The sequence below is a fragment of the Odocoileus virginianus genome, chromosome 15 (genome assembly GCF_023699985.2).
Source record: "Odocoileus virginianus isolate 20LAN1187 ecotype Illinois chromosome 15, Ovbor_1.2, whole genome shotgun sequence".
In the NCBI taxonomy this organism is placed as follows: domain Eukaryota; kingdom Metazoa; phylum Chordata; class Mammalia; order Artiodactyla; family Cervidae; genus Odocoileus; species Odocoileus virginianus.
In genome coordinates, this window is record NC_069688.1 from 49,499,018 (window position 1) to 49,521,385 (window position 22,368).

Sequence of the window (22,368 nt, forward strand, 5' to 3'; positions counted from 1 at the left end):
TCTTCCTTACCCTCCCTCCCTCTACACACTCGTTGTTTTTCATAAATACAATAACTCTTTCTTGTTATTATGTCCTAATTTTTGAAATACATAAAAACCTGCATTTTCACAGAAGTCAAATGGCCAGATGTTTAATCAGTGTTCATCTCAGCCAAAGTGTAATATCACCAGGGATGAACTTCTGAGATACAAGAATAAATATAAAATTCAAAGAAATAATTTTTTAAAATTAGCGATCAGATATTAAATGTTTGACATCATAATGCTAGGACTGATTATTATTCTAACATGTCAGCTGTTAGTTTTCTCCTGATAATAACTGCATATTTTTTAATATTTAAATAGACATACACTATCTATGAGCAGTCATTTTCAACAAACTTAGGTCTTTAGACTCAAAACTATTAAGAAATTTTCATCTTAAAGGAATTTATAAAGCTGTTTGGAAATTTGATTATTGAGAAGAAACTTATGTTTTTGAGTCCTCACTTTTCTTGCTCTAGCATGTTTTTATGGATATTTTGCTAGATTTTGGAACTTGTGAAATTTTGAAATGGCAAAGTTGACATTCTGCTTTTAATTCTCATCATGATATGAAGAATTCCCAAAAAAGGCTTTTTCTTGAAAGGCTATCTCTAGGTAGCCTACATCACTAATTAGAAATTGTCAGTTCTTAAAAGTTCTGCTTAGTGATATACTAATATACTGAATGGCCTCTACAAAGGTTAGAATTATGATTTAGCCCAATTTCTGCTAAACTTCATATATTTTATAAATGTTTGTTTGCTCAGAAAGAATATTTTCTTCCTAAGTTTATCTAATTAAAGCAATCTTGACATTCATATTTACTATAAATCTGTTTCCCTATTTAATAATTTGAAAGCTCTTAAGTTTGTATCTAAATTTGGCTTTCACAGTCATCACTAAATATTGTTACATTTTCTTCTTGCAGCACAGTGTACCTTTATATACTTAAGTCGTCCAGTAAAATTTCATCATTTAAAGCAATTACATTTCTACTGTGTTATGGTCTTAGAAAGGCTTTCAGCATTTATTTAAAAATGAATATTCACATATTAATGTTTAAATGACATACATTATTTATATTGATGTAGAAATGATAATGGTCATTCAGTTCAGTTGCTCAGTCGTGTCTGACTCTTTGCGACCCCATGGACTGCAGCACGCCAGGCTTCCCTGTCCATCATCAGTTCCCGAAGCTTGCTCAAACTGGTGTCCATCAAGTCGGTGATGCCATCCAACCTTCTCATCCTCTAATTGCAGAGGTACTAGAAATGTCACTGAAGCAGTCGTTTGCTTATTTGGCCTTCTAAAAGGTCAAGGCCAAAGCTGAAGCTGTTTTTGGCTGAATACTGAGGCTTAGCCAGACTTTTGTTGTTGTTTAGTCACTAAGTCGTGTCAGACTCTTTTGTGACTCTTTTGTCACCAGGCTCCTCTGTCCATGGAATTTCCCAGAATACTGGTGTGGGTTGACATATCCTTCTCCAGGGGAATCTTCGCAACCCAAGGGTCGAACTGGTGTCTCCTGCATTTGCAGGCAGATGCTTTGCCACTGAGCCACCAGGGAGGCCACACTTGAGTGAATCCCTGCTGGATGCTCAGGAAAACATAGTTGTAGGCGGGTAATGTGTAACTTTTATACAAGCAATAAGTGGCAGAAGTGGAGTCTGGTGGTCTAAAATTTTCTTCTGCTTTCGTAAATTGTGATTGACTTAAAAAAATAGTTGGTCTTACATTGTGCCACATACACATTCTGTCCCTCCTCTTCTCACCTTTTTTCCAAGAAAAATTAGGGTAGAGAAGAGATTTAGAAGTGAATACCATTTTCACCAAAATTACTACTGTTATATAGGTTATAACTTGGGAGAAAATAAAGAGTCTTTGAAGAATTGTTTTCTATTTATTGAGACTGTAGTGAAATAAATCCTCAGGGAAATCTTAGAGCTCAGGGAAACAAAATTTTCCTAGATTACCCTGTGTTGATTTAAACTGCTTCAATTCATTCATGTTTGAACATGTTTATGATAGATGATGGTAATTATAGTAAATGGCCTATCAGAAATAAATTAGAATTTAATATATAAAATTTAAGTTTAAAGGTGAAATTCTAAGGGGGTAAGAGGTCCAAAATTAGAGAAGCTTCCTTACACTTAATATTTTGCATAATTTAATGGATTATCTTGAAATTCAATAAAAATCTCTGTTACAGCTAGTATTTAAATTTTATTGCCAGTAACAAGAAAAGCCCTGAAAACTTCCCTAAATTTCTAGGCAAAAATGTTTGATATTTACAAAAGCCTCTTATGTATAGATGACTTGTTTTCTTTCAAAGAGAACCAGAAGCTCTACACTCCTTTAATTGAAAGGTCTGTGTAGATAATTGATTGTACTTACGTGTAGTTGTAAGAAATAATACAGAGATATTCTATATATCCTTCGAACAGTTTTCCTCAATGGTATAATTTTACAAAGCTATATAGCAACATCGTGACCAGGATATCAATATTGATACAATCTTCTTGTTCAAGTTTCCTTAGTTTTACTTGTACTCATTTTGTGTATTTGGTTATATATCGTTTTATCACCTGTAGGTTTGTGTATCCACCACCATAGTCAAAAGTATTGAACAATTCCATCACAAAAGGATTGCTTATATTAAAAGATCTTGCTTTTTAAATACAGCACCTTGCTTCTGCCCACTCCTTGCCCCCACCCCATTTCTAACTTCTGGCCACAACAGATCTCTTTTCCATTTCTAAAATTTGTCATTTCAAAAATGTTATATAAATGGAATCGTAAGTATATAACTTTCTGAGACTGACTTTTTTGACTCCACATAATACCCCAGAGATTGATCCAAGTTATTAAGTGTATGAACACTTTTGTTGTTGAATACTATCCCATTATATATATGTGTGTCATAGATTGTTGAACCATCATCTGTTGAAGACATCTGGGCTGTTTCCAGTTTGGAACTATGACAAAGCTGCTGTAAACATTTGTGTATAGGCTTTTGTATAAATGTAAGTTTTCATTCTCTGGAATAAATATCTAAGAGTGCCCAGAATTTATTTAAGTCAGAAATTCTTAAAGTGCCAAAAATTTTAACTCAGAGAAGAGATATTAGTCACGAATCTGCTGTTCTCAGTCTTTTATCTGCAGCAAAAAAAAAAAAAGAAAACACGTTTCCTGATCGAGAATTGAGAAATTAATTGGTACCAGAGACGACTACTGCCATGCATCTTAAAAACAAAAATATGAAGAATTTATGCATAAATACAAGATACTCACAAAATGTATGAATTGGCCTCATAAATATATATATAGAAGAAAAAACCCTAATACCAGGGAAACTGGTGTACTTTTAGTCTTTTCTGTGTGCATACAATGCTAATTTAATAGAATTTTTATAAAATTAGGAATAGGCTATATATACAGTTTGGTGTCCTAGTTAAAAGTTGAAAATTAAACTTTAACAATGTTTTTTAGCCATTTATATGTCTATTGTGAACTGTTTATTTATCCCCATTTTTATATTGATAGGAAGATAGGTTTAGGTTTGATGAGCTTTTGATTGTTAGCTCATGCATAAATGTAAAACTTTTTCAAGAATAGCATTTAAATTGGATAATTTTTTTACTTAATGAATATCTCTTATTTTACATCACAATTTTAAATCATTTTTCTTATTCTTTACAGGTATGCTGTGATAGCATTTGGATGTGCTAGCTGTCCAAAATTAACTTGTGGGCGAGAAGGCTGTGGAACAGAGTTTTGCTACCACTGTAAGCAGATTTGGCACCCCAATCAGACCTGTGATGCTGCTCGACAGGAGAGAGCTCAGAGTTTACGTCTAAGAACTATACGTTCTTCATCCATTAGTTATAGTCAAGAGTCTGGAGCAGCAGGTATTTACATCTAACTTCTTCTAGTAAAATATTTGACACATATAGAACACCTGTTATTTTACTCAAAAATGCAATAAATATTCAGTCCCTGGTCTCCTTTTAATTGTGTTTTACATGTTAGCATTTCTGTCCCAGAAGCACTCATTTTTTTCTGTAGAAGAAAGTGGTATTAAGTTGGAAAAATTTTATTGTCCAAAAATAGAAAGGAAAAAAAGAAATGTCACAGATGATTTATATAACTGATAGCTGAAGATGGTCCCAAACTGTTGTTTAAAATAAAGGTGTTTTATGCAAAGCTTAGCAATTATTTTAAATACTAATATTCCTTAGAGATTATTTCTTATTGTACTAATATCACACAGTTACAGATTTTAAATAGTATTTTTTGGATCCTTTGCATTTACATGTTCTACAAAATACAATTTTTATTTCTCGATATTACCAATTCCAGGATCAGGGATTCAAAATCATACCTTGGTGGGGAGTACACTAAGAAAACTTTATGTCTTTGGCTAGAAATTTAAAGTTGCCTGGAAATCTATACATGAGCAAAACATACAGCATAAATCTCAAAAATTAGAAAAAGTCTGACCATCGTACATTCATAGAATTTTCACTGTTTATTGGAATGTCAATCATTTTTAGAAAAATATTTACTTTTTTCATTGATTATTAAAGGAAAAAACTTGGAAAATACAGAAATTTATTAAGAAAATAATTTATATTCCTACCGCAGCATATTAAAAGAGTCATGTACTTTATGCTACTAGAAAAAGAAGTCTTGCTCAATATTTAAAGTTGAATTTAAAATTAAATAAACTTTAAATTCAACACTTGATATTTTATATAACGGACATGGATTTTCTTACTCGTTCACTGATTCACTTTATTTCCTTTCTTGAAGTTTTTAGGGTAGAACTCCAAAGGTATTAATAATAATTTGTAGGTATTGTTTGAGAAGCAGTTCCGGGAAGAGCCAAATATACCTGAACTGTCCTGTGTAGAGTCAGCTAAAGCTATCCTGGCATGCCTTACTGTTTATAGCCTTTAGCTACTTAGGCGTGTGCTCAGTTGCTCAGTCATGTCTGACTCTCTGCGACCGCGTGGCCAGGCTCCTCTATCGTGGAATTTCCTAGGCAAGAAATTCCTACTGGAGTGGGTTGCCAGTTCCTTCTCCAGGGGATCTTCCCAACCGAGGGATCGAACCCACATTTCCTGTTTCTCCTGCATTGCAGGCAGATTCTTTACCACTAAGTGACTGGGGGATATCTACATTATATTTAAGTGGAGATGGTTAGAAAAGTTCTAGAACTTGAAGTGCTGCTCATTGAAGACAGCTGTGGGGGAAGGACAAAGACAAACTTTATATAGTTTCCAGTTTGCCTAGAGCTGCCTTTGGTTCTCATTTCTTTGTTTTTATTATTTTGCTATTCTTCATTCTCATTGTTCTGCTGCTGTTTGAAAAATGTTTACAATTTGAAAATTTAATGTAAAATTGTTCCTTTTCTTGAAAGGGGAAAAAAAAGTGCTTTATATACTGAAAATAGCAGGCTAAAGCTATCAGCTAACAAACTATACACGTTAAGATTTTTTGGCAATGCTACAGTTGATTATCTACTAGAAATTGTTATTTTTAGACAAGTTTTATGTACTAAACATATGTTTTCCTAACAGCTGATGATATAAAACCATGTCCACGATGTGCTGCTTATATAATAAAGATGAATGATGGGAGCTGTAATCACATGACATGTGCTGTCTGTGGTTGTGAGTTTTGTTGGTTGTGTATGAAAGAAATCTCAGATTTACATTATCTCAGGTAAGCTTATAGAAGGGACTACTTACATCTAAATAAAATTTTATATTGTAAGACAAAAAGACTTTTTTTTTTTTAAGCATTATCCTTAGTATTACTTAAAGAGATCTATTTTATTCTAGCTACTTAAATTTAACAGGAAGCCAATTATTATGTCAGTCATTTGAGATTAATAGTCAAAAATAGGAAATGGAAATTTTTTTTTTTTTTTTTTTTGGCTTTGTGTTTTGTTTTGTAGAGCTTGTGGAATCTAGTTCCCCAACCAGGAACTGAACCTGGGTCTGTGAACTCACCAAGTCCTAACCATTGGACCTCCAGGAAATTCCTGGCTTTGTCTCTGTTAAACTAGAAAGTTAGCATTTAATATCTAATTATGCTAGATCACAAATATTTCCATTTTATTTTCTCATATATAAATTTCCTCATTTAGGTCACAGAGTGAATTTATGATATAGTCAGATAATTTTGTGTCTTAAAACAGGGGTAAAATAAGCATATTTTGCATTAATTTACTCTTCAAAGACAAACCTAAGGTTTTGAGGCTAATAGGAGACAAGGAATGAGTGTTTAACCTGAATCCCAGCTATTAGTATCCTTTTGATATAATTAATGGTGGTTTTTTAGTTTGATTTTTTTAGCTTTTAATAAACCCAGAATTCAAAGAAAGGGGAAAAACCCCTCATTCCTAAATTTGAGAATTTTTATAGTCATTGCTGAATGTACTGTAGTAAGTTGTTACTGTGATGTTTTGCAGCAGTTACTTTACATTGTAATTTTTTCCTTTAGTCCATCAGGATGTACTTTTTGGGGGAAGAAACCCTGGAGCCGAAAGAAGAAAATATTGTGGCAGCTGGGCACACTTGTTGGTGCTCCTGTAGGAATTGCCTTAATAGCTGGCATTGCTATCCCTGCCATGATCATTGGCATTCCTGTGTATGTGGGCCGGAAGGTAAAATGCTTGACTCCTTGTTAATTTATTATCTCATTTTTAATCTTTAGATTTAAGACTGATGGTTTTGCTTTGTGTTTGTTTTGAAAGGTCATTTTTAGCATCTTAAGTATAAAATAATTACTATTTTTTCATACGATAATAATTTTCAGTGTTTGGCAAGCTTGTATGTCTGCATGAAAAGTAAACTTACTTGAAAATTATCTACCTGAATCTGAAAAATTCAGTACATTTGCATTATAAACTTTACATATAAAATATTGAAGGATAAACACCTGACATTTTTCTCATGCATGTGTCCTTGTACACTCAGCTCTATGAAGTTAATAAATAAATAATTTATGCCTTCAAGGCAAAAGAATAATCAGTTCCTGAGTCATTTCCAACTTCAAAGTTTTTTTTTTTATTGCTATTAGTAAATATGCAGTTTTGTAGATTACAATCATTTTGTGAAAGTCTGAATGCCCAGTATTTGCCACTGTCCTGAGTAATGAATTATACTTCATTAGCTAAGCAAATGATTTTTATTGAAAGGTTAAAAGGATAATTTATGAAGTGCTTAAGAACTCTGCTGCTCCCTAAATTAGTAGAATCTCAGAATTGAGAAGTAACTTCAGAAATTATCTAATCCCAACCCTGCACCAAGCAGAACAAAGTACAGGAATTTTTAAAAAGGGAACTAACATTTGTTGAGTTTTAACTGTGTGGTAGATGTTTTATATACTTTGACTTATTTTAACCTCAATTAATGTTAGAATATTGAAGTTTTGAAAAAATTATGTAATTTATCTTAAGTTACACAGGAAGAGGCAGAGCTGATTTAAACCGAGACGCCCAGATTCTTCATGTGAGATCCCTGATACATTTGAGCACTTCAGTAGTGGGGCAACCACCGACAGCCCATTGTGCCCTCAGGGAGCTGTACTGAAAATTCTTACGTTGAGTCAGAATCCATTTTCCTTTAAATTGTTTCATTTGATTCTAGTTCTGACTTTTGGAACAAAACTCAAGACAAGGCTAATCCTCTTTCATAAACAACCAAAATTTTTTTTTGTAATGTTCAACATACTTACTTTTATAGTCAGAAATAATAGTACGTGTTATTTTTTGATTAGCTTGAAACTGAAGCCAAACAGAGATATTTATGGGCCAAATGTTTATTTCAGAAGATTTTAAGTAACTAAACTTAATTGTTATAAGTCCCAAACATAGTAACAGATTTTAATTTTTCATAGAGTTGTCCAAAGCAAGGTTTTGCTAAAAACAAAACTATTCAGATACTTTGAAGTAGAAGGGGAAGAGAGACTGTTGTACTGTACATACCTACAAATAATTTATAGAGGAGAGATTATTTACCTCATTGTTCAGTCTTAGGTGCAGTAACAAGTCTCCTTTTTTCAAATGTGTCCTCAAATGATTGCAAGTTGATGCATTAGTTTTCCATTGAAATCATGTTCTCTGTGGTGTTTAGGGATACAAACCAGCCCAGGAAAACCTATTAAATTGATAAAGTACTTAAAAGTGAGCTTTTTTTTTTTTTTTTACAATAGTAATAGAAAATGTGGCACAAAATAGTAAAACAGGAAAAAGTGAGCCAGAAGTTAATAGGGTGATATGATCACTGTAATTGAACATTAGTGCTTGAAGATGCAGAATTTTCTGGAAGACTCAGATACTTGCTGCCTGCTTTTGCAAGTCTGTTCCATCAGTTTTTAGCTTTGGCTTTTTTCTGCTTCAGTGCTAAGTTTTCTGGGAATGGGAGTGGCAAGGAATTCTGAAGAAAAATGAAAGGTGCCATGGGAAACTTTGCCATCTCTGCCTGTAAGGATTGTTCGGGAAGTGTGGAGGCCCATTCCTTGAGACATACAGTTCATTCTGGAAAACGGAATTCTGACTAGAATATAGAAATGTTCCTTGTCCATGCATGCTTTGCCTGTCTCCCCACCCCAGCCTTCTCACTGATTAAAACATCCCACAAGATTCATTGTACTTTACAGCCTTCAGAATAACCACAGGATAATGATAGATTATGTTATTTTGCTTCATCTGTAATACTGTTTTTAAGTCATGTATTTTACTTTAGAGACTGCCTGTACACTTTTGAGGCTGTTTTGAATCTGTCTTGAAACAGAGGGGAATGTACTTTATTAGTTTTAGTTAGCCCTTGGAAACCATGAGAACAGAGATACTGAGCTATTTCCTGAAGTTCATATATCTCACAATCAACTTCCATGGTGATACTAAGTTCTGTTTATTAGTAACACCTATACTCTGTAGAGATGCCAAGTAAATCGGACTGCTGTCCTCTGGCAGGATTATTTGTTCTTTTTGTTTCTCTGTACCCCTTATTTTGAGCTATAAATAAGAGTCCAGGATCCTGAGTCATTTGATAATATTTTTCTTCATAAAAAGGGATCTGAGAAAAAATTCATTCTTTTTAGTGATGTTAACTTATTAGTACTGCTTTTTAAGGTCAGGTTCTTTTCTTTTTTCCAAAAACTGTGTAAACCTCTTCCAGGAACCAGTTTTTACTTAGGGATGCTTATTTAGAAGGTGGAATGATACATTTGTTAGAAATCCTATTGGTCAAATATCCAGCTCCTAACTATGTTGAAAATAATGTTCTTAACGTTATCTTTGTTCAAAACATGATTTATCCTGTTCCTGAATAAGATTATAAGGACTACTTTTACTCAAGACTGTTTAAAAATAAACACAAAGTAAAATCTATTAAATCACTGTTTTATGTAAACAAATTATTAATAAAGAGCAAATTATAAGAGTATGATTTAAGAACAATAATATATTTACCTTGAATTTGGACACTTGACTATGAAGTTATAAGGTAAATAAATCACTTTACACTTCCAGCAAATGTAGGTCTATTTCATTTAAATATGTAATACGGTTTTTCTTTAATCCATCATCCCCATTTTTATTTTTAATTCAAGATTCACAATCGATATGAAGGCAAGGATGTTTCAAAGCACAAACGGAATTTGGCCATAGCAGGTGGTGTAACATTGTCCGTAATCGTGTCTCCCGTTGTAGCTGCAGTAACTGTAGGTAAGAAATACTTAAAAATAGCTATTACCTCACATTTTGTAGAATTAAAGTTTTGTGGAAGAATTTTGAAAACCAGAGCATCTTATTGTTAAAGGTAAGAGAGTTACTTTTATTTAGAGACAGTAAGCTGAGCCTATAGAAAGCCTCTCATTAAAAAAAATAAAAAATTTTAAAAAAAGCCTCTCATTTAGTAATGAAATTGGTTAAAAGTAATATAAACTTAAAGAGGCTCGCCTTGGGGGGATAGATGGTAAATTACTAATGGTTCCCCACCAAGAGAAAGTTTAGAGCCCTGGCACATGAAAGATTGTATATATAACCTCATGTGTGTCACCTGATAGGCTAGAAGCTTTGAATCTGCTTGCATCCTTTAATAGTTGGGTAAATCCGCTTTGGTCAAGAGTTACAGAACCCTAACACTTTTCTCCTATACACTTTCTCTTGAAAAACTTTCTAAAATGTGTGTTTCTGTGATTTATTTTTTGGATTGTAATGACTAATTTAATTCCTCTTTAGGTATTGGTGTTCCTATTATGTTAGCTTATGTCTATGGTGTTGTTCCAATTTCTCTCTGTCGAAGCGGAGGTTGTGGAGTCTCAGCAGGCAATGGAAAAGGAGTAAGGATTGAGTTTGATGATGAAAATGATATAAATGTTGGTGGAACAAATACAGCTGTAGGTAAGTCCTTTCAGCAAAGGAAGAAAATGTACTTACTAGTGGTAATAGTGTAAGTGGGAGGCTGTAGGTAACATGCTTTGCTCTCTTACTAGTCCTAATAGTATTCACCCAGAAGTATATCAGAGAAGAGCTGCTGAGGAAAGATGAATGGATGAAAGAGGGTGCAATGGTTCTGGGTACCTGTAACCTCCAACAGAAATCTAGTATATTAGAAAGTCTAGACTTTTAATCTTTTAACTTTGTGTAAAGCATTACAAATCAATAATAAAAGGATAGAAGAGAACTGCAGTTTATAAAAGAAGAAATGCAGATACCCAATGAGTAGAAAATACCTTCAACCTAATGTTATTCAAAGAATCAGGCATTATTTTTAAAAAATGAATCATATAAAGGCCATCATAGACTACCAGTAGAAGATAAGTTACACTTTTTAAAGTGTGCAAGTTTTCCTTAAATTCCAACAGTTCTCATTAAAGAAGTTGTTCCATTGAAGTACAGGCATACCTTGGAGGTGTTATACGTTCTGATCCAGACCACTGCAATAAAGCAAACATCACAATAAAGCAAGACATGAATTCTGGGGTTTTCCACTGCATATAGAAGTTATGTTTATACTATACTATAGTCTGTTAAATGTGCAGTAGCATTATGTCTAAAAATAAGTGTATATATATCTTAATTTAAATATACTTTATTGATAAAAAAATTTAATCATCATGTGAGCCCTCAGCAAGTCATAATCTTTTTGCCTGTGGAGGGTCCTGCTTTGATGTTGATAGTTGCTAACTAATCAGGGTGCTGGTTGCTGAAGTTTGGGGTAGTTGAGGCAATTTCTTAAAATAAGGCAACAGTAAACTTTGTAGCAATTGACTCTTCTTCCCTTCCCAAATGATTTCACATGCAGTACAGTTTGATAGCATTTTACCCCCAGTAAAACTTCTTTCAGAATTGGAGTCAGTCGTCTCAAATCCTGCCACTGCTTCATCAGCTAAGTTTATGTAATATTCTATATCCATTGCTTTCTACACCACTTTCTTTGCTTATCCATAGGAAGCAACTACTTATTTGTGAAAGTTTTATCACGAGATTTGCAGCAATTCAGTCATCTTCAGGCCCCACTTCTAGTTCTCCTGCAATTTCCACCACATCTGCAATTACTTTCTCCACTGAAGTCTAACCCCTCAGAGTCATCCATGAGGGTTGGAATCAACTTTTTTGTTATTTCTTTACAACTCCACTTAATGTTGATATTTTGACCATTTGCCATGAATTGTGAAAGTTCTTAATGGCACCTAGAATGGTGAATCCCTTCCAGAAGGTTTTCAATCAGTCGTTGTTTCTGATGAATGGCATCTATAGCCTTAGAGAATGTATCTCTTAAATCATAGTGTTAAAAGTTGAAATGAACCCTTGATGCATGAGCTGCAGAATGGATGTTGAGTTGGCAGGCATGAAAACATTTATTTTGTCATACATCTCCATCAGAGCTTTGGGTCACCAGATGCATTGCCAGTGAACTAGTAATATTTTGAAAACAATCCTTTTTTTTGAGCAGTAGGACTCAATAGTGGGCTTAAAATATTCAGTAACTTATGTTGTAAATAGATGTGCTGTCATTCAGGCTTTGTTGTTCCATTTATAAAGCACAAGCAGAGTAGATTTAGCCTAATTCCTAAGGGTCCTAGGATTTTTGGAATGGTAGATAAGCAATGACTAGTTTCAGCTTCCAAGTCACTAGCTGCATTAGCCCCTAATAAGAGAGTCAGCCTGTCCTGTGAAGCATTGAAGCCAGGCATTGACTTCTTTCTAGCTATAAGAGTCCCAGATTGCATCTTCTTGCAATAGGAGGTGTTTGCTCTATATTAAAAATCTATTATTTAGTGTAGCCACCCTCCTTAAGTGTCTTAGCTAAATCTTCTGGATAACTTGTTGCAGCTTCTACATCAGAACTTTCTGCTTCACCTTGCACTTTTATGTTACAGAGACAGTTTCTTTCCTTAAACCTCATGAACCAACACTGCTAGCTTCAAACTTTTCTTCTGCAGCTTCCTCACCTCTCTGTCTTTGTAGAATTAAAGGCAGGACCTTGCTGTGGATTAGGCTTTGGCTTAAGGGAATGTGGTGGCTGGTTTGATCTTCTGCCTGAATACTACAACTTCCTCCATGTCGGCGATAAGGCTGTGCTTTCTTATCATTCATGTGTTCACTGGAGTAGGACTTTTAATTTCCTTCAAGACTTTTCCCTTTGTGTTCACAGCTTAGGTAAATGGCACAAGAGGCCTAGCCTTTCAGCCTGCTCTGACGTTCGAAGAATGTTCCTCACTAAGTTTAATCACTTCTAGCTTTTGATTTAAAGTAAGAGATGTGCAGTTCTTTTCACTTGAAAACTTAAGGGCCATTTAGGGTTTTTAATTGGCCTAATTTCAATATTGTTGGGTCTTAGGGAGTAGGGAGGCCAAGGAGAAGGGAGAGAGAAGAGGGAACAGCCCATCGTCAGTGGAGCTGTCAGAACACACACACATTTATTAGTTGTTAGTATATATATGTCATATATGGGCACAGTTCATGGCACCCCAGAACAATGACAGTAGTAACATCAGAGATCATTAATCACTGATCACCATAACAAATACAATAATAATGAAAAAGTCTGAAATGTGACACAGAGACACCAGGTGAGCAAATGGTGTTGGGAAAATAGCGCTGATAGACTTGCTCACAGCAGAGTTGCCTCAAACCTTTTACTTTCCGACTTCCCTGGTGGTTCAGGTGGTAAAGTGTCTGCCTACAATGTGGGAGACCAGGGTTCGATCCCTGGGTTGGGAAGATCCCCTGGAGAAGGAAATGGCAACCCACTCCAGTAATTTTGCCTGGAAAATCCCATGGACAGAGGAACCTGGTAGGCTACAGTCCATGGGGGTCACAAAGAGTCTGACACAACGGAGCGACTTCACTTTATTTTACTTGTTTATCTAATCAGGCATGTGTGCAAAGATAATGTTCTATTTCCTACCTCCCATTTTCTCTTGGACTCACTCCAATTAGATTTTGGTCCCTACCAGTCCAAAATTTCATCTCTCCCACTTCACCAAGGCAGAGTCACCAGGCACCTCCATGTAGCAAATACAGTGGTCAGTTCTTGATTTTCATCTTACTATGACAGTATACTTGACATGGTAGAGCATGCCCTGCTTCTTAAAACATTTTCTCTACTTGTCTTCTCATATCTTGTGGCCACTTCTTCTCAGTCTTGTTTGCTGATTCATTTTCTTCTCCTAACCTCTGAATTTTGGAGTTTCCCAGGGCTCATTCTCAGATTTCTTTATCTATACACACTCCCTAGGTAATCTCTATTAAATAATATATATAGACAGATGATTCTTAAATTTGTATCTAGGCTAGAACTGTCCTCTGAACTTCGGTTTGTACATGTAACTCTTCTCTTTAATCTGCACTTGAATGTCTTAACAAGAATTGCAAGGTTGACTTCTCTGTAACCAGACTCTTTCTTCACTCTCAAACTTGTTGGCCTCTCAGTCATCCTTACCTCATTAAGTAGTCTCTTTATTCTTGCTGTTGCTGTGCTAAAACCCTTACTTAAGATTACGCTCCCCTTTCCCTTTTTACCCTACGTCTGATCCATCAGCAGATTCTGCTGGTTCCTTCAATGTTTAGCCATAATTCAACCATTTCTCACGATCTCTATTCCACTAGTCCAAGCTGTCCCACTAGTACAAACTACTCTCTTGCCTTCGTTACAGTAGTAGCCTCTTACGTGATCCCTTAGTTAGACCTAACTTATGTTCAGAATTCTCTCAGTGCTTCTGACTGTACCAGGGGTGAGGGAATGGAACCCACAGCCCCTACTGTGGCCTGTAAGTCCACCTGTGTTCTGTCCTGAGGTGCAGCTTTGAACTCTCCCCTTGTCACTCTATTTTATACCTCCTGCCCTTGATGCTGAGGTGCCAAACACTTCCACCTGTAGGCTTTTAAACCTGAAGTTTCCTCTGCCTGGATTAGTCTTCCCCCAGATAATTTCATGGCTCACTCCTTCACTTCCTTTTCAGAGAGGGCCTCTCTCATTACACTATACAAAACAACAAACAGGCATGCGGGCTCACACACACAGACACGTGCACTCCTCATCACTCTCTCTGCCTTTTACTCCACTTTATTCTGATTTATTTTTTCTCATAGCATTTATCACCATATAACTGTATTTATTGCTCTCCCTGATTGGAGCATAAGCCTTTTGAGGGCAAGATGTTTGTCTCTTTGAGTCACTGTGTCCCAGCACTTAGAGTTGTGTTATATAAATAGGAGCTCAAATATTAGAGCAAATAAGTAAATTCTCCAGTATAAAGCCTGTGAAAAAGTACTGGAAGATTGGAATGTAATGGTATCAGACCTCATAATAACTTATAGACAGTCAGAACTATGGAATATATTCAGAAGTCAACTTTTGACCCATTCTTACTGACCTTGAGACATGGTTACTGAAAACCATCACATAATTTTCCTCCAAAGTCAGCTAAATTTTTCAGCAATTAGGTTCTTTATAGAATTCTTAAATCTTCTAGATTTTCTTCTAAAGTGCAGGTGCACTTCATTTTATTGCATTTTGTAGCTCATCACTTATTTTTACAAATTGAAGAAAGTTTGTTGCAACCTGACTTGTCAGATGATGGTTAGCATTTTTTAGCCATAAAAAATTTTTTAAATCAATGGTATATACAATTTTTAGACATAATGCTATTGCACACTTCACTATAGTATATATAGTATGAACATAACTTTTAATTGCATTAGGAGGACCAAAACTTCATGATTCACTTTATTGTGATATTTTTGCTTTATTACAATGGTCTGGAACCAAACCCACAGTTCCTCCAAGAGATTCCTGTAGTGACCATTTAAAACTGAGGCCCAGTCCTTAATCTAGCTTCGCTCTGTGAGGTATTTCCCTTTACTCTTATCCCATAGTTACATGGCCCTGACTCCAGACATCTTTTCTATTCCTGTGTATGTTTTACACTTTATATGAAAATGGATCCTATCTGAAAATCACGACAGACTCTAAGGAGAGGGAAATTAATAATCACACTAATTTCTTTGAAATATTTGCATTTAGATACAACTTCAGTAGCAGAAGCAAGACACAACCCCAGCATAGGGGAGGGAAGTGTTGGTGGTTTGACTGGCAGTTTGAGTGCAAGCGGGAGCCACATGGATCGAATCGGGGCCATCCGGGACAACCTGAGTGAGACGGCCAGCACCATGGCGCTCGCTGGAGCCAGTATCACAGGGAGCCTGTCGGGAAGTGCCATGGTGAACTGTTTCAACAGGTAAGAAACCTGTGCGTTGTTTTGTTTTGTTTTAACGAACTAATTAGATGAGAATTTTGAACACAAAGCACGATGACTACATATAATCCTGCTGTGTCAGGGTTGAAAACAGTAAGGTTTCAAGTAAGTTTTAAGGTTTCAGAAAATGAAATTTCGTGGCAAACAGTGAATCAGGAGATCTGATGAGGTGAAAACCAAACTTTGGGGATAACGGGCCATTTTTCTGTTCACTGCACTTGTCAGATTTTATGGGTCAGTGCTCGAGCTTCTCTGCTGAACGCATAAAGGCGCTGATTAAGCCTGGACTTAGATCTGTTGGGAGGTAGCCAGCCACAGCTGGATGTTCGCGAATGAGACGCTGGCTGAAGCCTGAGGGGACAGGTGGTGTCAGGATGTCGGGAGTGCATGGGCTGAGGCCAAGGAGTCTGCCTGGGCCCTGTTCTATATTAATGGTTATTTAATTCTCACAAAGTCTTTTACCAAAAGCCATATAGATAAGTAGGATAAGTTAAGCGTTTTAGTCTCTTGTTTCCTCTTTAATTCATTTTTCTTTTGTTTATTAGCTTTAGGGGTTTTTTTAATGTAGGGGAAAATACATGAAATTAAAAGAGTTATTTTTAGGTAGTGTGCTTTTAAACATAAACTCTTAAGTTATAGTGGTATATATTATTATTTTTTTGAGAGTCAGGTGTTAAATTTAGAACCATTTTTAGTATACAGATGCCCAGAATTTTTTGATTCATTGATCTTAGAATGTTTTTTAATGTACTCAGGTTTGGTGTTTTGCACTGAAATAGGGGAAGCAGAGGAGAAGGCAATGGCACCCCACTCCAGTACTCTTGCCTGGAGAATCCCATGGATGGAGGAGCCTGGTGGGCTGCAGTCCATGGGGTCGCTAAGGGTTGGACACGACTGAGCGACTTCACTTTCACTTTTCACTTTCATGCATTGGAGAAGGAAATGGCAGCCCACTCCAGTGTTCTTGCCTGGAGAATCCCAGGGACGGCGGAGTCTGGTGGGCTGCCATCTGTGGGGTTGCACAGAGTTGGACACTACTGAAGTGACTTAGCAGCAGCAGCAGCAGGGGAAGCAGACTGCCACACCCTAAGTGAGAATAATGGAGCATGTTTAAGTTAAAATCCTTTATATTCTATTCTTATTACTCTGTTACTACCTTACTTGCCAGACAGCTAATTTTCCCATTTTATTCAGATGACTGGTACTATTCAGTGTGCTACAATAGAATTTGAATAATCAAGTAAAAGGAAACTCAAAAAAATGCTTATAGTTGTCTCTAAATTAGCTTCTTGTTACTGAATTATTTGAAGATAAGCTTTCCCATAGTAGTGCTGATATTATGTGTAATTTTGGTCTTTTTCTGATACCCCTCTTTTTAAGGTTGGAAGTCCAAGCAGATGTACAGAAAGAACGGTACAGTCTAAGTGGAGAGTCCGGCACAGTCAGCTTGGGGACAGTTAGTGATAATGCCAGCACCAAGGCAATGGCAGGATCCATTCTGAATTCCTACATCCCACTGGACAAGTAAGGAAAAAGTTGTTGTAAAGTCAAAGTAGTTTTAGATTAATTTATATTCCTATCATTAAGCAGAATTATGGTAAATAATAGTTATCTCTACTGTTAGGTTCTCTGAAAAATGAAAGTGGTGAGAGATGTCCAGAACAGGCAGATCCATTGAGACAGAAGGTAGATTAGTGGTTGCTCAGGGTTGAGGGGAGGGGGAGGATGGGAACTGGCTGCTTATGGTACAGGGCTTCTTTGGCAGACAATGAAAATGTTCTGGAGTTCGATCATGGTGATGGTTGGACAACTGTGAATATACTACAAACCACTGAATTGTGTACTTTAAACAGGTGAATTTGTGATATGCAAATTCTCTCTCATTACAACTGTTCTGGAAAAAAAATGGAGAAGGTAAGCACAGTACCTGGAACAGTGTAAGAAGTGATCGTAGTTGCTTTTTTTTCCCCTTAATTGAAACATTGTTATAAAGACAGTTCTCTAATTTCAAGGAGCTTTTTTCGATTAGTAAAATGTATCCTGCATTAATTTGTTCCGATGCTTTTATACAGTCTTTGATATTTTCACCCAGAAACCCTCCCCCTTTGATGCATTTGCATTTAATAAAAAAAAAGAGGAAGTCAGAAATTTGTATTTGTTTCACTTATGTTCCAGAGAAGGCAACAGTATGGAGGTCCAAGTGGATATTGAATCAAAGCCGTCCAAGTTCAGGCACAACAGTGGAGGCAGCAGCGTGGAGGATGGCGGCGCCTCCCGGAGCCAGCCTGGGGGCTCCTCCGGTGGCTTGCCTGACAGCAAGTCCAGCGCCACCAAGTGGTCCAAAGAAGCAGCAGCAGGAAAGAAATCAAAAAGTGGTAAATTGAGGAAAAAGAGTAACATGAAGATAAACGAGACCCGAGAGGACATGGACGCACAGTTGTTAGAACAGCAAAGCACGAACTCAAGTGAATTTGAGGCTCCGTCGCTCAGTGACAGTATGCCGTCCGTAGCAGATTCCCACTCTAGTCACTTCTCTGAATTTAGTTGTTCTGACCTAGAAAGCATGAAAACTTCTTGTAGTCATGGTTCCACTGATTACCATGCCCGGTTTGCTACTGTTAATATTCTTCCTGAGGTAGAAAATGACCGACTGGAAAATTCCCCCCATCAGTGTAGCATTTCTGTGCTTACCCAAACTGCTTCATGTTCAGAAGTTCCACAGTTGAATCATACTGCAGAAGAACATGGTAACAGTGGAATAAAACCCAGTGTTGATTTATATTTTGGCAGTGCGCTAAAAGAAACAAATAACAACCACTCACATCAGACAATGGAATTAAAAGTTGCAATTCAGACTGATATATAGACCTATACATGCTGCAAAGTAATTACCACTTGAAAAACCTTGTTTGGAGCTGGTTGAACTACAGATGGCTGTTTTAAGTTTCAAGTTGCCAGCACAGGCCGGGTGACATAATCATAATGCAGATACGTTTTCTGTGTTCAGCAAAGCGTTGTGTTTCACGTGGATCTTAATTACCAAACTATGAAATGAAAGCTTTAAAGTGCATTATCGTAAGGACAATAATTCTTAAGAGAATTATGTTTTGTGTGTTTGCCAGAAATCAGTGCTTGAAGCACATACTTGTGTATTTAGATAGAAATTTGGCTTAATTTATAATCAATATAAAGTACTAATGCAGTTCTACAGCATTCTTAGGAAGAGAACTTGAGGCTTAGGGATAAGTGGTTAGTGACATTTTATTGAAACCACTAAGGGATACTGTTTAAAGAACCTTGCAGGTTATTCTCAGTATATGATATTCTTTGTAACATTTCTGTTCATCACTGGGCATAAATTTCGTCTCTTCTTCATATGCAGTGTGGATATATACAGCTAACGCAGCCCAATTGCTACCATGTGGATACTTAGACACCTTGAGCAAGATTGTGGCAGTTTGCACAACTTTGAAATAGGAATACCTGGTACTCTATTTAGCTTGTATATTGTTGCCATCTTAGAAGACAAGTGTAAAAGTAGGTAATTAAGTATACTGACAGCACCAAATAAGATATACAAAGCTGCAAAATAAAATTTCATTAGTTTATAAGTATTACAAAAAGTCACCTTTCCCAAAGGGGAACTTTGCACCCTGTTGATCCCTGGTGCCTTGGGAATAGACTGGATTTTAAGGGCCTACTTGTCTGAGAGTTCTGCTGTATTGTTTTCCATAAAGTCCTCCTTAGTCACCTTGGATTATGTAGAAAAATACAGGATAGAGAAACATCAATATAATTATAGTAACAATGCTGAAAAATTATTAGCCTACCAAAGACACACTCAGGCTTTAGTGAATAACTACATAACCTCAGTTTTTATAGCACATATCTTCTCCAATCATGAAATCAAAGCATGGCGCAGAGTTTGTACCAAGTACTAAGGAGGGGTCCATGTATGGCTGGCTTTATTTTCCTTTGCTTTTGTTTATGGAAGATGTTTAACTGACATAAACAAAAGTTGGCCAAAATATTGCCTATACTGTTAACTTCCAGTATAATTCACTTAAATAAAACAGGCTCACCTCAGTGATTAGCAGTTAAAATATTCCATCTTATATGTTTCTATTAAGTATTACCATTATGGTGCTACTAAGCGTTTTCTTTTGATAAAAGGAAAAATGCCATGGGCTGCAGTCTTCTCTCATCACTTTTCTCACCAGGCCCATTAATATGCTTATAACACTAGTGCCAGTTATTTTATTTGATAATGCTTATTATGGTATGTGTATATTTGTCTGCATTCCAATTTTGTTCAGTAGTGAGTGTGTAAACTGCATACATGAAATAAATGTAAATACTAATGTATCACTGCTGTATGGTTTGTGCACAGGCGTTTTTATAAGAACAGGAACATTAATTTGTCGTGTGGAAAATTCATAAACATTGCAAGCCACTGAGAGGATTCTACATTCTAGTCTCAGCCCAGAGGGTGGCATCTGCTGAAGTTCTCAACAAACAGTGTTTGAAAGTATCCTTTCTTCATGTCAAAGACCTGCCTTCCTTCAGAAAGAAGCTGCTTTCTTCATACACAGAATTTCTTTTTTTTTTTTTTTTAAGTAGATTGGTTGGTTGGAAAGTAATTAGGTCTGTTACTAAATTATGAAGAGAGAAGCTTTATAAATCCTCATCTTAAAAGTAAAAAGATCTTAACTTTGAAGAGATCCTACCTTTGCGACATTAGGTTATGAAACTATAGTCAGTTAAATTCAAGCTAATAATTGTAGTGAAACACTTTGTATTCTTACAACCTCTATAAAATACATAGATGGTTTTTCTGTTTTCCTGTTACATAGTTAATACGTCATGAAAGTAATATGTATGAATACGGTGACACCCTTCTTGACATTTCATAAAAGACTAAAGATTAAATGGAAAGCTAAATGATCTTAGGAGGAATACAGCAAAAGCAGTGCTGCATCAGGACCTGTGTGTGCAGCTCGCCCCATCCCCTCTCCTGGTTGTACCCAGCCAGTACCACCTCAGCCTCACTTTAAAAATGGTCTTAACTTTTCAGTTGACTTCAGGAGTTCCATCAAACTTGGGTCAGTTAAGGACCAAGTCCGATTCCCCTGGAGCTCAGCCTTGGGCTACCATAGCATGAGAGAATACTCCAGAATTAAGACAGGCCGTACGTCATCACCTCCAATATTCTTGCCTGGAGAACTCATGGACAGAGGACCCTCGTGGACTGCAGTCAGTGGGGTCATAAAGAGGCAGACACGATTGAGTGCTAACACTCTCACTTTTTCACTTAATTCATCAGGATCTTTTAAAGACCCTAAATTTATACTTCACTTCTCTAAGGCCTGTGGGGAAAATCACATGATAGAGACTACGCTGATTATGATCATATATACTGGTCACTGTGTGTGCTACCAGTTTACCTGAATTCTCTTACATGTGCAAATTAGCTTTTTCTGTTAAATTTACACAATTCATTCTTTTGCTAGAAATCAGGTTAATTTGTAAATATGAAAGATTTTCCATAGCATATTCTCCAGTTAAATACAAGTTTTGGAAAGGTTCCTCATGATGATGGAGAAAAAAGACTCCAATCTCACCTCCTCCCACATGTACACCACAATTACAACTATTTACAGAGTACCTATCTATGGAAACCACCTAAAGACTAGCAGAAAAGAGACTCTACAGCTAAAGATACAAAGAAGGAGCCACAACAAGATGCCTAGGAGTGGGAGAGACTGGTATAGTCCGGACTCACACCCCCAAGTCCTTGACCGCAAATCAGAAGAATCTCACACATGCAGAGGTCTCCCCAAGGAGCGAGGGGGGTCTGAGCCCATGCTGGGCTCCTAGTCTGGGAGTTCTGCACTGGAAAGATGAGCCCTCAGGACATCTGGTCAGGGATTTAAAAACAGGCTAAAAAACTGAGCTTACCTTTCTGAAAAACTGGGCTTACCTTTGAGAGCTGGGGGGTGGGGTGGGACGGGGTGCTCCTACAGGGCACGTGCAAAATCTCAACATACTCCAAGTCCCAGAGCAGAGGGAGAAATTCTAGAGGAGCCCAGGTCAAACCCACTTGCTTTTGCAAGATGAACAAAATCATCTACCATGTGAAAAGGCAGCCTACTGAATATCAAATATCAAATCAAATTCTTACCAATATAAAAAAAAATTCCATTTAAAAGATTGGCAGAGGACCTGAATGAACATTTTTCCAGAAAAGACAGCTGGCCAAAAAGCAAGTGAAAATATGCTCAATATCACTAATAATTAAGGAAATGCAAATTAAAAACACAAGGAGATATCACCTCACACCTATCAGAATGGCTGCTATCAAAAAACAAGTAAGTATTGGCAAGGATGTGGATAAAAGGGAACCCTCCTGTACTGTTGGTGAGAATGTAAATTGGTAGAACCGCAATGGAAAACAGTACGGAGGCCCCTCAGAAAATTGGAAATGGAATTACCAAATGATCCAGCAATTCCACTTCTGGGTATTTTTCTGAAGAAACCAAAAACACTTTTCAGATGTATGCACCCCTG

At 36.5% G+C, this 22,368-nt stretch overlaps 1 protein-coding gene across 2 annotated transcripts in view; it reads left to right on the forward strand.

The window, feature by feature from the left end:
- Window positions 1-20,166, forward strand: part of RNF19A (ring finger protein 19A, RBR E3 ubiquitin protein ligase) — a 55,826-nt gene extending 35,660 nt beyond the window's left edge. For both annotated transcript variants that reach the window (XM_020900011.2, XM_020900012.2), the window contains exons 3-10: window positions 3,721-3,929; window positions 5,604-5,748; window positions 6,532-6,694; window positions 9,646-9,760; window positions 10,277-10,438; window positions 15,570-15,783; window positions 17,182-17,325; window positions 17,977-20,166. In XM_020900011.2, the coding sequence (XP_020755670.1) occupies window positions 3,721-3,929; window positions 5,604-5,748; window positions 6,532-6,694; window positions 9,646-9,760; window positions 10,277-10,438; window positions 15,570-15,783; window positions 17,182-17,325; window positions 17,977-18,667 (1,843 nt within the window). In that variant the 3' untranslated portion in view covers window positions 18,668-20,166. The remainder of the gene's footprint in view (window positions 1-3,720; window positions 3,930-5,603; window positions 5,749-6,531; window positions 6,695-9,645; window positions 9,761-10,276; window positions 10,439-15,569; window positions 15,784-17,181; window positions 17,326-17,976) is intronic.
- The last annotated feature ends 2,202 nt before the right edge of the window (window positions 20,167-22,368 follow it).